The sequence below is a fragment of the Symphalangus syndactylus genome, chromosome 3 (assembly GCF_028878055.3).
Source record: "Symphalangus syndactylus isolate Jambi chromosome 3, NHGRI_mSymSyn1-v2.1_pri, whole genome shotgun sequence".
Taxonomy (NCBI): Eukaryota; Metazoa; Chordata; class Mammalia; order Primates; family Hylobatidae; genus Symphalangus; species Symphalangus syndactylus.
The window spans coordinates 45,718,611-45,735,235 of record NC_072425.2 but is presented as its reverse complement, the minus strand read 5'-3'; the positions used below and the strand labels follow the sequence as shown (position 1 = coordinate 45,735,235).

Sequence of the window (16,625 nt, the reverse complement as noted above, 5' to 3'; positions counted from 1 at the left end):
GGGAGTCTGCAGGGCCACCCTCTGACTTCATTTGCTAGAAGGACTCACAGGACTCAGAAAAGCTATTACAGTCATGGTTATAGTGTATTACAGCAAAACCATACAGTTAACATCAGCAAAAGGAAAAGGCACCCGGGGTGAAGTCTAGGAGAAATCAGACACAAGTTTCCAGGTGTCCCATTCCAGTGGCATAGCATAGATGGCCTTAATTCTCTCAACTACAATGTGTGACAACATGCAAGAAGTTGTCAACCAGGGAAGTTCACTTGAGCCTTGGTGTCCAGGGTTTTTATTGATGGTCAGTCACTTAGGCTTGCAGCACCTGCATGACAGGCATCAGCCCCTCAGACTTCTGCCTGGCCCCCCAGCAGTAATAGGTGTTCACTGTAAATCACATTGTTAGAATAAGCTGTCTGACAAAATTGGTACCATGGGACCCAAGGCCTCAGGCATACAGAAATATTCTTATCAGGGAGAATATTCCAAAGGTTCAGAGCTCATCTACCAGGAGCTAGCCAAGGCCAGTTTTGAAGACAAGTCTTTCTTAGGAATATGCAGGGTTTGAGCAACTCAGTCCTGCTGAGTTAACCCTTTCTTGTACAGCAAGTTAGCTGTTCAGGGAGTTAGCTCTGTCTATCCTGCCCCTGTCTGCCTAGCCACTCCTTTTCTAGATAGAGTAGACCTCGCTGCTCTCGTCATAGATGGCCATTCCATGTACCTAGACTCCTTTTTATTCCCTTGCCAACAAGTAATTGGAATGTTTGGATTTAAGAACATGCCTGTGCTTTGCAATTTCATGCGACCATGGTGAAATTATGCACACATTCTATCATTGTGATTCAACAAGTATTTTTTGAATGCTGCTGTGCATGAGGCATGGTGTTAGATGGCAGACTGACAGAAATGACTAATACGGGTATCTGGCCTCAAGGAGTTTACAGTTTCATAGGAGAAAGAAAAACAAAACTAGTAATTCTGGTAAGCAATGTGCGTTTTGGAGCGCACTTCATCAGAGAGCATGGTTGAAGGTGTATCTGTGTGTATGAGAAGGTGTTGGTAATAATTAGAAGGCTTCCCTAAGGAGGTCACTCCTGAGGTTGAGCCATAAAGATCAAGTAGATACAAGTGGGCATGAAGCTAATGTTTTGCCGCCAGTCATTTCTGTAATTAGGTTGCTTCTGTGGTTGGAGCATGTATGTATTGTTACGGGTGTAGTCTGCTTGGCTTCCCTAAGAGAATGCCCCAGTCCTGGCCAGAATATACATGTCTTTTTTAGGGTTTGCACCAAGAGGAATAGAGAGTGTCTGGCTCAGTACAAATCTGTTTCCGTTACTCCATTATCCAGAAAGCCACTGAAATGGCATTAGCCTACAGTTAATGGGTGGTGGTGTTGTCACACATTGCTTCTCAAAGGAGGAGTATGTGAATGTTTAGTTTGGGGCTGGTAAAAAAAAAAAAAAAAAAAGTATAACCATTACAAATTTAAATGTACTTTGTTTCTAATGGGAAGGCAAATGCTTGCCTTGCTTTGATGAAATTGAGCATAACAAAATTTTTCTATACTTGGAAGCAAAAAACTTCAGGAAAAAACCTGGGTCCAAGTGTTACTACATTTCCTTGGGCTTCTATGTGTATGTGGTTCTTAATATAATTTGAAACTTCTAAGAGCAACAAATAGTTGTTTTTTGAACAGTGCATAGAAATTGTGTGATAATAGGATCAAGAATGTATTATTAGAGTGAATATTGGATAATTTCAAACTGTTAACCTTGAGATTTTTTTCTAATTGAATCTTTCTCTTTTTCCAGCGTTACAGTGTTTCTGCCACCTCTGTACAAAAGACAATTTTACTTGTGTGACAGATGGGCTCTGCTTTGTCTCTGTCACAGAGACCACAGACAAAGTTATACACAACAGCATGTGTATAGCTGAAATTGACTTAATTCCTCGAGATAGGCCGTTTGTATGTGCGCCCTCTTCAAAAACTGGGTCTGTGACTACAACATATTGCTGCAATCAGGACCATTGCAATAAAATAGAACTTCCAACTACTGGTAAGTTGTATAAAATTTTTTTCCTAGATACTACAAGACAAACTCCTCATACTCTGTGATTTTAGAACTGGAAGGGATCATAGAAATTGTCTAATCCAACTCATTCCGTTTAGAGGCAAGAAGTGACTTGTCCATTGTTATAGACCTATAAGAGTAGCCAAGATCCTGCCTCCTGGGTATGTGTTGTTTAAGAAGGTGGTTCCAGGGTGGACTTCCTCTGAGGTCGGTTATACCTAAAAGGATAGATAAAAGCAAACTCTGACAAAGCCCACAACAACATCTTCAGATTGTCTCTACTTTGTTCTCAGAGTGAATTTCTTCTTCCTTATATAATGCTCCTATCTTTTAAAGCAATCACAGTCTTTTAATGAGTGGGGATTCAGAGCAGCACTAAACAGTCTAGATGTTTTCATTTTGTAATTTCAGCTTGTTTTACGATCTTTTGCATAAATTAATTATACATGATTTCTAGAGTTTTGGTCCTTCACCTGTAGTTTACATTTAAAATTTCCTGGGGCTGGGTGTGGTGGCTCATGCCTGTAATCCCAGCACCTAAGAAGGCCTGAGGTGGGCAGATCACTTGAGGCCAGAAGTTCGAGACCAGCCTGGCCAACATGGCAAAACCCTATCTCTACTAAAATAACAAAAATTAGCTGGGCATGGTGGCACATGCTTGTAATCCCAGCTACTTGGGTGGCTGAGGCACAAGAATCTTTGAACCTGGGAGGCAGAGGTTGCAGTGAGCCGAGATTGTGCCACTGCACTCCAGCCTGGGTGACAGAGTGAGGCTCTGTCTCAAAAAAAAGATAATAAATAAATAAAATTTCCTGGCAGAACCAGCAGTTTGAAGGCTTCATAAACTTTTTAATTTTAAGATTCCGGTTTAATATGGAAGTCTGAGCACATGTATTTAACTCTTACCTCTTTCCCCAGATCCCAAAGGAATATAAAAATGAGGGCAACCTGTATTAATGCTAGTGGGATTAATGGTAGAATGCCACCCACATGCCAGCACTTGTGAGGAACTTCTGCAATTTACAGTACAGATGACACCAGACTAGTAAAGAATTGACTAGCCATATAAGAAAGGTTAGTCATAGAAAAGTCCAACCAGTAACTTAGACAAGGGATTGGGGGTGAGGTTAGGGTACAGGGGCAAACTCTCAGTTCCCTTTTAGGAAGCACCTGGCTTCAGTGCTCAGAGGAGCAGACACAGTTGCTCACTTTCCACTCAAGTTGGTCCAGGCATTGTGCTAATTAAAGGAGGAAGCACTGCTGTAGCGCAGAAGGAAAAGGCCAGTCCTCCCCCTGTTCAGCATGATAATGCAGCTCCCCCGTGGTAAGGGTTGGTCGGACTGCAATATCTTTGTGACTTTGATGAAAGCATCTGCAGTTATAATGTGGCAAAGAAAAGGATAATTCCAGAATTTCCCATTTCCTTCATCCGAGCTTGAAATATCTGAATAAATATTTACAAAACCTTGTGAAGAAGTCACCTCATTTCTCATGTTTCTAATGAACATATATAAGCTTCTCATTTCCAGCTCTAGGATAAGCAAACAGCAAAAAATTACTAATGAAAAGTTAGGAATTCAAAAGAAGTAGTCTGAACTAGATAGACTAGATGTCATCCTATGAAATAGGTTTACCACATGATAGGGAAGAACTTTCAAACAGTCCAGGGTCTATTTTCAGTTATTCACTATGAAATGAGAACATTTCACAGTTGTTAAAGGTTGCTTTCAGAAGAAAAGCCCAACTGATGAATGTTTTTAAAAATGCACTATTGAGAGCGAACAACAGACTGGATGCCATAATTTTATAGTCAAGTTTGGGACAAGCTTAAGAAACTGTGTTACAATTCAGAGAAAAGACAGTTGGTGAGCATATTAAGAGATATAGGGAACAGATTTATATGATCCAATATGCTTATTATCAGAATTCCAGAAAAAGGCATGAGACCAGAAAGAAGACAGAATACTAGGCAAAATTAGTGAAAAAATATTAATCCAAACACACATAATAAAAAATATCAATTTCAAGAATAAAAGAATTATATAAGCATTTAACACACATAAACATTGGTTACCTATAAAAGGTAAAAAAAAAAAAAAAAGGTTCAGATTTTCTGCTTAAATATCAAAGGGCAAATGGAACATTTTTGCAGTCACCTAAAATTCTTGAAATAGGCCAAGATTTTTCATATGCAAAGGCAACAGCCTTCTTGCCACAGCTAAGTTCAGTGTACAAGGACGCATGGACTCTGCTGAAAGAAATTACTAGAAATAGGATTCTGTATGTTAAGAGATTAATCCACTGAAGATCTTAGGAATGGGAAAGATGTGATATGAAAGAAATAGTGGTAAGCAGTAAACCAGTAAGACTCAGGATGAATGTCAAAATAATTGTAATTTTCCGAAACAACCAGAAAATCTTAATTATTAATAGAAGTTACAAGAAAATGATCTGGACTTAAAAGTCCAGGAGGTTAAGATAGTATAAAAAGTATATATATGCAAACTCTGTTAAAAAAAAAAAAAAAAAGCAAAAGATGTGTTCTGGCTTTAAAAAATTGGTGGAGCTATTGGCCGGGCACGGCTCATGCCTGTAATCCCAGCACTTTGGGAAGCCAAGGTGGGTGGATCACTTCAGGTCAGGAGTTCGAGACCAGCCTGAGCAGCATGGTGAAACCCCGTCTCTACTGAGATACAAAAATTAGCCAGATATGGTGGCATATGTTTGTAATCCCAGCTACTTGGGAGGCTCAGGCAGGAGAATCGCTTGAACCCGGGAGGCGGAGGTTGCAGTGAGCCAACTCCAGCCTGGGCAACAAGAGTGAAAATCCGTCTCAAAAAAAAAAAAAAAAAAAAAAAAAATTGGTAGAGAGATATATATACTGAAATGTGAGTTGTTTGGAAGTGATGAAGATGTATGTGTGGTTTTTTTTTTCGTTTGTTTTGATATTTTGTTATTGTTTCTTGTTGTTTTTCTTGCTATGAGCATGTACTGGCCTTGGAACAAGAAGACAAGCCAAACATACTTTAAAAAAATATATGATTTTTAAGGAGATGTTAATGGGTATTGTTACAGGTTATTGGTATTAGTGACCTGATGTGATAACTGGGGAAGGTCCTATGATATTGGCGGCAGCTGGCCTTGTAATGATGGCTGAAGAATACAGAAGGAGTAAGTGGGTGCTGACAGAGCTGGTGTGCATAAAAGGAGGCCTAGTGGGAGAAGACTGAATGATTCACTTCTTCTGGGTTTGAGCCCTATAAACTGCTGTAATGAGGCTCTTTGGCTAAGTGGTGGCAGTCGCCAGCTGCAGGAATTGTGTAGGATTAGGAAAATGGGGGTTGCCACCTACAGTGTTTTTGTTGTTGTTGATGTTTATTTCACTCAAGGCCCTTTTTCAGTAAAGTCATCACCTGGCCTTGGTCCCGTGGAACTGGCAGCTGTCATTGCTGGACCAGTGTGCTTCGTCTGCATCTCACTCATGTTGATGGTCTATATCTGCCACAACCGCACTGTCATTCACCATCGAGTGCCAAATGAAGAGGACCCTTCATTAGATCGCCCCTTTATTTCAGAGGGTACTACGTTGAAAGACTTAATTTATGATATGACAACGTCAGGTTCTGGCTCAGGTAATGTAATTGTTTCTTCTTTTTCCTAAGACGTCTTTTTAAAATTAAGCGATACTTATTTTATTAGTTTGCTAATAAGCCAACTTGCTAGAATGTGAGATAGTATAAATAATATTGCAGGTTTGAACCTAATAAAAATCTTTAAGCTTGATGTATATATGACTGTGGCTGGTTTAAAATAGATTAGAACTTACTAATTTAACGATTACAAAGCAAGTCAGTAAGTCAGCTCCGTGGTGGTATAAATTTCAAAGCGTTCTCACTTGTATAATTTAATATGTTTTTCATCACTGTGAGGTAGAAAGGATAAGAACAATTATTCTCATATAGTTGAAGCTGAAGGTCAAAGATGTTCAAATGATCTGCAGCTAACCCATTCTATTCAGGATTGTTTAGCAGCTTGATGTTTAAATTTGAAAACAGGCATGACAGAAATGTTTTCAGAATTGTGAAGGTTATTTGCTTTTTAAACATTATATGAAATTGTCTTTCGTACAGGCCTGGTTTTTTAAAATTAAACTAATGAACTCTTATGTCATTTTCTCACTTGAGAAAAATGTCTAACCACCTTCTTATTTAATGTGGTTTTGGCCCCTAATGAGGTTTTCTTTTCTCAGTTCTATTTGTTGATATTTGTGGCATCAGAAGTAGATGAGCTAATTGTCAGAGTCATCCCAAGGTGGATTTTGGCATAGCAGTGCTTCATGTTTAAACTGAAAGGGGGTTATCTTTTACTTTTTCTTGCATGTGATTTGGAAAAATATTAAGAGAGGAACATTCCTATCCCCTATGTTTTTAGAATTTGACAGTTGGCTAAGAATAAATAGATCTAGGTTTCAGGGCAAGCTTTGTCATTGATTGGCTGTATAACCTTGGTTACAACATGTTTCCTCTTTGGGCTTCTGTTTCCTCATCAAAAATATGGAACCCATACTGTTGATAAAAAACACTTCAAGTGGTTTGTTAAGACTTTTAAATGAGATGTACTATCCTTTGAAAAGTATGAGTCATCTTCAAATAAGGACTAAATTCATGAATAAAGTGAAAATTTGGAAAGCGTATATAATGAAAATTTCACTAATTTTGGTGAAACCCCATCTCTATTAAAAATACAAAAAAGTTAGCCAGGCATAGTGGCATGCGCCTGTAGTCCCAGCTACTTGGGAGGCCGAGACAGAATCGCCTGAACCTGGGAGGTGGAGGTTGCAGTTAGCTGAGATTGCACCACTACACTCCAGCCTGGTCAATAGAGTGAGACTCCATCTCAAAAAAAAAAAAAAAAAATTTTCACTAATTTTATAATTGAGTGATATTAAAGGAATATTAAAGCAGAAGTTGTGACTGGGTAAGAATATAATTCTGAAGCATAAAATCACATCTAATGTTGCAGAAAGCTCATATAATGACAAATGTCTATTTATTTTAAGGAAATGAATATATATTGGTGTGTGTATATCCATTCATTTAAGAATGAAGAAACTGATTTTATTACCTGAATTATTCTTCTATAGAATTTGGCCATATGTATTCAGTAAGAGAGCTCTCTCCTTGGCTACTAGGACACACACAGGCTCGCACTGGAGCTCAGGTCCCAGAAGGCAAGCTTAGGGATTCCTGAAACAGTTGTGCAAGGAAGACATGAGAGTTTGGACTTAGATGAAGCAGTCTTAGTACTGAAGGTGTGATAGTCTTTGGGCAGGAGTGGTGGACAGAGGTTATTTTAGAGCTTTCCTGGGACTTCCCATTTATTCTCAGTTCAGATCTTCAAAAAGATTTTGCTCATTCTAGAAGTCATCCTGCTCAAAACTGTGATAATCAAGGACCAGAGTCAAAGAAAATCAGGATGGCTACAGATATTTGGAATTAATCCCTCAGACCTGTTCTCTTGTTTCTAAACTTATACTCCAGAAAGACACAGCGCTCATGCCACTTGCCACAGTGGAATAAGCCCACCTAACTGATTAAAGGAATTGGTGTGTGGGTGGCAGTTGATTACTGAATAAGCGTATCTTCATTAACCTTTTAGATATAAACATGAAAAACAATGGAATAATTCTGTTTCCGTTATATATATATATATATATATATATATATATATATATATATATATATATATATATATATATTTCTAGATCTATGAGGGACCATAGCTCTCTGTTCTTTGAAAGCTTCTCTCCCTCCTTTTATGCCTTACCCCGCAAAAACTTGTCTGCATTGCTTGCTAGCTCTGTGGCTTTGGGCAGTTAACCAATGTCTCATGCTTGAGTTATTTCATCTTTAAAATGAAAGTGATGGACTCTGTGCACATCATTGGATTGTTGTGAGTTCAAGCCAGACAAAATGTTTGCATGACAGCGCTTGGTAAATTGTAAAGTTATGTCCAAATGACAAGTGTTACTCTTATTGAAAACATACTTGGAGGAAAAATCTAACATACGGTAACAGTTGACCACATTGTACAAAACTTAGTTTAAGGCCTCCTTTGCCTGTCATAGTTCATTGTGTACTGAATTCCCTCCAAACCTATCCAGGCAGAAGCCATCTTCTGGTGAATAATAGCAGAAAATGCCATCTGTTTCCCTTCTATTCATTATAAATCCTTAATACCACCTTAGGCATGAGACTAGTGCCTGTGAATAAGTAAATATGTGTTTATAATACTCTGTTTTTAGTTCTTTCATTAATTGAGGAAAGGGTATAAGCATTTCACATTCTGAATTCATACGTTTATTACTTAGTACCATGACCATAATTAAGGAAAGGCCCTATCTCTACCTCTAAAGACTGTGCTTTTAACTTGGGAACTTCAGAGAATACAATGAAGAGCTGGGTTCTGGCAGCTGTACGCCAAGTGTGTGAGTGTGCACATGTGCATATGTGCCAGCTTTTGAAAGTGAGTCTTCTAGGCCAGTGTTTGTTAGGGCTTGTGCAGCTTATGAGCTCTTGTAATATATGCATGTTGTTCAGGTCTTATTTCCTGTTCACTGCATGTGAGGCTGTGGAGTCCCTGTTTCCCTTTTGAAGTTTTCTCTCAAACAGTTCTAAAGGTATAGAAGAGTAAAGCAGAGAATATAGAGATCTAAATTAGGCCTATTCAGTTTTATCTTTAGAAGAAAATCGTTACTTTTTTTTTTTGTTTTTTTTTTTGGAGACGGAGTTTCACTCTGTTGCCCAGGCTGGAGTGCAGTGGCGGGATCTCAGCTCTCTGCAGCCTTCACCTCCTGAGTTCAAGCAATTCTCCTGCCTCAGCCTCCTGACTAGCTGGGATTACAGGTGTGCACCACCATGCCCAGCTAATTTTTGTATATTTAGTAGAGACCAGGTTTCACCATGTTGGCCAGGCTGGTTTTGAACTCCTGATCTCTAGTGATCCAATCACCTCGGCCTCCCAAAGTGCTGAGATTAGAGGTGTGAGTCACTGTGCCTGGCCAATTGTTAACTTTTTAAAAATGCTGAACTATTCATGTGAAGTAACCCAATATAGATAATACAATGGATCAAGATTTGCTTTTTAATTTTAATTGACATCTAGAATCCAGTGATAAAGGGGAAGACAAAAACTTTCCTCGTCCTGTTGGCCTTTCTTGACCATACCATTCACACAAGTCCTGAACCTGTCAGGTGTTTTCAGAATTTGTGTTTGTGATTCCTTTTTCTTTTTTATTACTTGTCTTTGCAATTTCCAGATTAGTCTCCTGAAATTAACTCCTAAGTGTACTTTTAAGTCTGTGGTGTGGCCCTCTGCAAGGCTTTCATAAAATGTAATAAATTAGTATCTACACTAAACAACATAATTAGAATTGATTATTCATAGTGCGAAAGAGCTCTATGATTTAAATAAGGATTTCTGACATATCTGTTTCTAACTAGCAGCCTCCTTATAAACACAAACAGTTATTTATAGTTAGACTGCTAACTACTTTACAGGAGGTGGGGAGGGTAGAGCAAGAGGAAGAAAGGACCTGTTTGAGAAACTTAAGAAGAGCTTCTGATCGCTTTAAAGATTCAACGTTTGGATTTATAAGCATTTCACATCAGGGAACCAAAGAGAGCAGATCATTTCATTTACTGTCATTGGGTTAATTTGATCTAGTAAGCAGCTTTGAGTATAGATTATAAATGACACCGATTTATGTGTATATAGATTGTATAAATAAGATACTAGTGAGGAACATGATTTACACTGGCATTTTCTTTGTTAGTGTCAATGTAATTTAAAATGACACTTACGGATGGGGGATAGGATATTAAGTGATTGTCTCACATATAGTGCAACTTAAATGTTGCAGGTAAGTTAGTCAACCTTTTTAAATGAAGTAAATGGCAATACTTAAAAATACATATTTTGGAGAAAGCCAGGTTCCATTAGTGGAAAAACAGTGCTCCATTACCAAGGTAAGTTACTTAGCTTTGTTCTTCAAGATACTGGTGTTGCCTGTGTGGCCAGTTGTTAGCAAGTAAATAGCTTTCCTTGAAATAGTTTCTGTGGTGATTTTTACTGATTTATTAAAAAGCCAGAATGTACTTCTGTGTTTCTGCGTTCACATCCTTTTTTCCTCCCATCAGTGAAACTGTTACGAGATTCATCTTTCTAATATAAGATTTTAAAATTATCTTGCTTCCAGCCATGGCCCTTTTTCTCAGAAATCTTCAAAGTTTCCTCTTTTACCTAAAGCTCTCATTGGTTATTTTGAGCTTGGTATTCAGTACTCTTTATCTTCTGGTGACAGCTTACTTTCTCTTTCACTGCTTTGCCACATATATCCTCTCTCTGATTGCCCAAGCTGCTTGCCTAAAAATGTGTCATTCATTTCCCTCTACCTTTGCCTGCACATTCTTCCTGCCTAACCACCGTATTTAAGGGGTAGTCAAAATTCAACTTACTTTTACAAAGCCTACCTTGACCCTGTAGCAGGAGTTTTTGGATTCTTTTATTATATTTATTATCTTATTTTCCTTTTTTAATTAGTTATTTTATTGCAAATATAATACATATCTCCTCGGTGAGATAAATTCCTAAAGGGATAGCTTAAAGTGTCAGTTTTCTGGGTCACTCATTAGTGCCTATCATGATGTTTGAAACATGTAATATTGTTGATTGTGTTGAGTACTATTTATTTTTACCTTTAGGTTTACCATTGCTTGTTCAGAGAACAATTGCGAGAACTATTGTGTTACAAGAAAGCATTGGCAAAGGTCGATTTGGAGAAGTTTGGAGAGGAAAGTGGCGGGGAGAAGAAGTTGCTGTTAAGATATTCTCCTCTAGAGAAGAACGTTCGTGGTTCCGTGAGGCAGAGATTTATCAAACTGTAATGTTACGTCATGAAAACATCCTGGGATTTATAGCAGCAGACAATAAAGGTCTGTAACATTTTCTTTTCCTTATGTTATGTGTAACAAGATCTCTTTAAGTCTTTACAGATATGGTGACTAACCATCATCAAAGTAGATGAGACATAGATGTCTGTCATGTAGATTAGACCCATTAAGTCAAATACAATATATCAGTAACTTTTAGAACTAGGAACTTCTTAAAGATTTTCTTGACTCTTGATAGCATTCCTAAAATCTCTTATTGTTTTATAAAATATAAAAGAGCTATTTTAAAAAGCCATGTACTTTGTTGGTTTAGTTTAGGGCAGTTAGTTATTGAGAGTACTCATGATATGGAAAAGATATATTAACTTGCTCAAAATTTTGAGAATAGGGCTCAGATAGGCGTTTCCTTTTAATCTCTTCCTGACCAGTAGGATGTTTCAATATAGACTATTGACCTTATTTATGGGGAGAGTAAAAATAACTTGTCAGTGTTCTGAGTTGCCAAGGACCAAATAGATGAATCTTCTGGCAAACTCAGAGATAAATTGTTTCTTCAACCACCCTGCCATTGGTAACCGTACGGACACTTTTTTGCCTATCATGCTGGTGCCTGAGGCCCAGCGTCAGGTCAGATGCTGAAGAAGGAAGGAAGCCTGTCAGCAGGGAGTCAGAATGAGTGGGGACTGCAAGCAGTGATCTTAGACTGTGCTGCTGCCACTTTCTTAGCTTCCGCTAATACCTTTATGCCCACGATTCCTACTTTTTTATATATTTTTTTGAGATGGAATCTCGCTCTGTAGCCAGGCTGGAGTACAGTGGTGCAATCTCGGCTCACTGGAGCCTCCGCCTCCTGGGTTCAAGTGGTTCTCCTGCCTTAGCCTCCCAAGTAGCTGGGACTACAGGCATGCACCACCATGCCCAGCTAATGTTTGTATTTTTAGTAGAGATGGGGTTTCACCATGTGGGCCAGGATGGTCTCCATCTCTTGACCTCATGATCCACCCACCTCGCCCTCCCAAAGTGCTGGGATTACAGGCGTAAGCCACTGTGCCCAGCCCCCATGATTCCTTTTTTTACTGCCTCTGTCAGAGACTTGTGTTTTAGCTCCACTCTTGTCATCCCTACCCCTGAATCAAATGTATTTCCCAGCTTTCCTATTAAAAAAAAAAAATGCTGTCATTATCTCTTAGCTTGGCCAGACCTGTAGTCATCTTTTTCCTTCTCCCACCTTCCGTTTACTTCAGCAATATTTATTTATTCAAATATTAACAGTGTTTAACCTCAGTTGGTAATTATGGGTGATTTTTATGATTTTTCTTTTAGCTTCTCTGGGTTTTCAAATTTATTTACAAGCATGTACTGCTTTTTTGTTGTTGTTGTTGACTTATTTGTAGAAAATTTCCAATATGTAGAAAAGCGGAGTAGTTACAGTGATCCCTCATCGTCCAGCTTCAACAGTTGTCAGGTCACTGCCAATCATAATTGATGTCTGATCCCGCCTACTCTGCCCTAACTGTGTTATTTGAAGCTGGTCCCAGACAATATGTTTTCATCCGTAAACACTTACAAAATGTAATTTGTATCTTCAAATGATGAGGAAATTTTTTATGAAACAACCACACTACCATTGTCAATTTTTTAAATGTTATCAAATATCCAGTTAGGTTCAATTTTATAATTGTCTCCTATTAAAAAAATTATTTATTCAAATTATGATTCTAAGTCCACACATTATATTTAGTTGATATTTCTCTTATGTGTCTTAAAATCTTTAGGTCCCCCCTTCATCTTTTTTCTCCTCTCGCAGTTTATTTGTTGAAGAAATGGGATTGTTTGTCCTGAAGGGCCTATCACATTCTGGATTTTGCTAATTGCATTTCCATAGTGTCTCTTAACTTGTTCTTCTATCTTTTCTAAAAACTGGTAGTTAGATTTAGAAGCTAAACCTAATTGGAGTTTTATTGGTTTTCTCGAAATACATACTAAGGATATTATATACATCCTATTGCATCATATGTGGAGGTATATAGTGTTTGATTAAGACGGGGCAGTGATGTATATGATGGATGTAGGTAGCGATTATCAGTGGCACCTGACAATGCAATACCTCTTAAGTTCAAAACAAAACAGGCCGGGCACAGTGGCTCACGCCTGTAATCCCAGCATTTTGGGAAGCCAAGGTGGGTGGATCACGAGGTCAAGAGTTCAAGAGCAGCCTGGCCAAGATGATGAAACCCCATCTCTACTAAAAATACAAAAAAATTCGCCAGGCACGGTGGCAGGTGCCTGTAATCCCAGCTACTCGGGAAGCTAAGGCAGAGTATTGCTTGAACCCGGGAGGTGGAGGTTGCAATCAGCCGAGATCACACCACTGCACTCCAGCCTGGGCGACACAGGGAGACTCCGTCTCAAAAAACAACAACAACAACAACAACAAAAAATAGTAATCAGTCTGACCGAATCCTTAGTTCTCATTTTCGTTTCTGCCTCTAACACCACTTATTTCCTCGCCCAACTCTTAAAACAACCTTTTCTTTATTTACTAAGTTTGATGACCCTAGACTTTCCTTGTTCCTTCTTACTTCTTCATAGTTGTCTTTGTTTTCTCAACTCTTTACTCTTCTTGCTGATTCATATGAAGGTACTGATTTTATAAGTGGTAATTTCTTCCTTAAGAACATAGCCACATTCATGGTTTCAAACTCTACCATGTTGGCAACTCAAATCTCCATTTGAAAGCTTAAACCTCACGCAGGGTCTGGATTTTGTCACATTCCAAGTTACAAACACAGCAGCACAAAATGTTGGTGAGTCTGTGCCCTGAACTTCTAACCAGGCTGATGCTGTCATCTGGTGGTCACTATGAGAACTAGCTGACCCTACTGGCTCTTCCCTACTCCCCTTCCTTCTTCTTTGTCAGGGGTTAATGTACTTTCTCTGAGCCTAGCCCCTCCACCCCAGTTCCTTTATCTTCTCCTGATTTAGTTAATTCCACCCCTGGCAGCCCTTTATATGTATGGCCCCTTACATATAACCTTCCTTCTGCCTTGTCCGTAACCTGCGGTTTAACTTTCTTCCATCTGCCTGTCTTCCACTTTGTTTCTTGTATTTGTGAGCTTTTCAAAATTCAGTAATGGTTAAGAAGCATGCAAATAAGCTAGTGATGTGCCTATATCAAGGAAAAGCAAGGGTGCTAGTTTGGACAGAATCAGTTTATAAAGTTCATGAAGAACAAATTAATACTAAGTCCTTTTAAATGTACCCAGAAATCTCCTTCAGAATCTTCTGAAAAGTTTCTATTCCTTTCTTAATCTCTTCTAATCAGAGTTGGTTTTCTTCTTCAGCCAAATACCTTCAAAATAGAAGCTGTTTCATGTCAATATGGATTTTTTCTTTTGTTTTACAACCAGCAGGGAAAGAAAGAGTGCAGTTTATGTACTTCTTACCTAAAGAATCTAGTATTCTGTTTTTTAAATCTTAACAGTCTTACAAAGTAAGATGTTATTCTTGTACAAAAGGAGAAACAGAGGCTCCTTGGCTAAGAAAGTGTCAGTAACAGGCAGGCCATGGATTCAAACCAGGTCAGAATGACTCTAAGCGTCCATCTTTTACTGGGATTGTGCTGTCTCCTAATGTTGTAGTGCTTTTTTTCTTCATGGCTTAATTAAGTATGTGGTTTTCCAGCTACTTCTAGGTTAAATTAGATTGTCGTGGACCAGTCTAGCTTAGGAGCCTAGCTAGTATCTTTACCATTATTCCTATGAGAAAACATGTTTTAAACTCGTGTTTTGGCTTACAGAGGAAATTTTGGAACCCATGTTCCTAGTTGTTTGAGTTTAGTCCCAGCTTTTCCAGTTTTTCTCCTGACATTTCAGTTCCTATTTCAGCTTCCCCATGTGTTAGAGGTATCACTATTTCTGTTTTTCTAAGCTAGCAACCTTGGAATCATAATCATCTTGTCTTGCGTCTTTGTGAACTGTGTACACAATCTGTCACTAAAGCTTGTCATTTTTCGTTGAAACTCACTTTCAGTTTTGTCCCATACTCTTCCATTCCCACGGTGGCCACACTGGGCTCCAAAGACTTCTCACCTCCTTCCTTCCCTCTCTGTTCCCCTCCTTTTTTTAACCTTCTCTCCTTCCAGGAACAGCCACCGAGCACCCAACCCGACCCAGAGATTTTTCTAGGCACTTAAGAGTGCCAGCTCTGATACTAATTATCTGTGAAGACTCAAGAAAGTCACCAACTTTGTCTCTTAAATGGGATTAATTATACTTGCCTTATCTCAAGAGGGGCTTACTCTGAGGAACTAAAGGATGTGTACATAAAAGTATAAAACAAACTGAATGTAGAAGAAAATGTGAAGGAAATACATACAGACTTACGGTGGCATTATATTGCAGTGTGTGACTCAGGATTGAGAGTGAAAAGTAATAACCTTTGAACAAATAAATCATAAATGGTCTGCAGCCCAACTGAAATGTTAATTCTGTTTTACAGACAATGGTACTTGGACTCAACTCTGGTTGGTGTCAGATTATCATGAGCATGGATCCCTTTTTGATTACTTAAACAGATACACAGTTACTGTGGAAGGAATGATAAAACTTGCTCTGTCCACGGCAAGCGGTCTTGCCCATCTTCACATGGAGATTGTTGGTACCCAAGGTAATTCTATAAGCAGTTCTATTATTTAAGCTTTAAATTTTCATAAATAATGTCTATGAAAATAGAAGGTGGAGGCCAGGCCTGGTGGCTCACGCTTATAATCCCAGCACTTTGGGAGGCTGAGGTGGGCAGAGCGCCTGATCTCAGGAGTTCATGGCCAGCCTGGGCAACATGACAAAACCCCATCTCTACCAACATACAAAAAATTAGTCGGGTATGGTGGCGTGCACCTGTAGTCCCAGCTACTCAGGGGGCTGAGGTAGGAGGATTACCTGAGCCTGGGAGGTAGAAGCTGCAGTGAGCAGACATCATGCCACTGCACTCCCACCTGGGTAATAGAGTGAGACCCCGTCTCAGAAAAAAAAAGAAAAAGAAAGAAAACAGTGGGTAGCCTAACTGGAGATATTTAAAACAAATTTTTTAGATGAGAACATTTTATCTTTCAGTTCAAAATTTCAAGTAGAGCTAGGAATCTGGAAATTTGTTTAGAGATTCTCTAATCATTGTAACAAAACTGATTTTTTTTTTTTTGAGTTCTCAAAAGTAGCATTCAATCTTATGATTTTTGAGGATCTCAGTTTCAGAATTCAGGTCCAAGTGAATATATTTTTATGTATAGTATCAAATGAAGTGTGAAAGTGCTTTGTAAACATCAGCATGCTATGTAACTGTTATCTGGCCATCTAATAACTATATTTGAGATAAGGAGACTGCATGAGATGGTTTTACAGTTGAAAAATTAAATACTCAGTTTTAGTTATGACATTTGTGTGCTATAGATTTTGTGCCATGTAGGATTTCAGATGCCAGTATATCTCTCTGCTCTAGCAGTTGTCCACTTGCAACCCAATGGCTCCGCCACTCCCCACTTTACATACAGCATAAGTGCTAGTTCACATCTTTGCTCCATCTTTGTAATTATTATTATTATTGATTG

At 38.6% G+C, this 16,625-nt stretch overlaps 1 protein-coding gene across 15 annotated transcripts in view; it reads left to right on the top strand.

Moving 5' to 3' along the window:
- Positions 1-16,625, top strand: part of TGFBR1 (transforming growth factor beta receptor 1) — a 46,682-nt gene that overhangs the window by 20,059 nt on the left and 9,998 nt on the right. For 7 of the 15 annotated variants that reach the window (XM_055271708.2, XM_055271714.2, XM_055271710.2 and 4 more), the window contains 4 exons: positions 1,809-2,054; positions 5,459-5,701; positions 10,832-11,062; positions 15,521-15,688. In XM_055271708.2, coding sequence (XP_055127683.1) covers positions 1,809-2,054; positions 5,459-5,701; positions 10,832-11,062; positions 15,521-15,688 — 888 coding nt within the window. Of the gene's footprint in view, positions 1-11; positions 979-1,808; positions 2,055-5,458; positions 5,702-10,831; positions 11,063-15,520; positions 15,689-16,625 lie in introns of those variants that run through there. The other 8 variants (XM_055271709.2, XM_063636875.1, XM_055271707.2 and 5 more) reach the window with 6 other exon arrangements.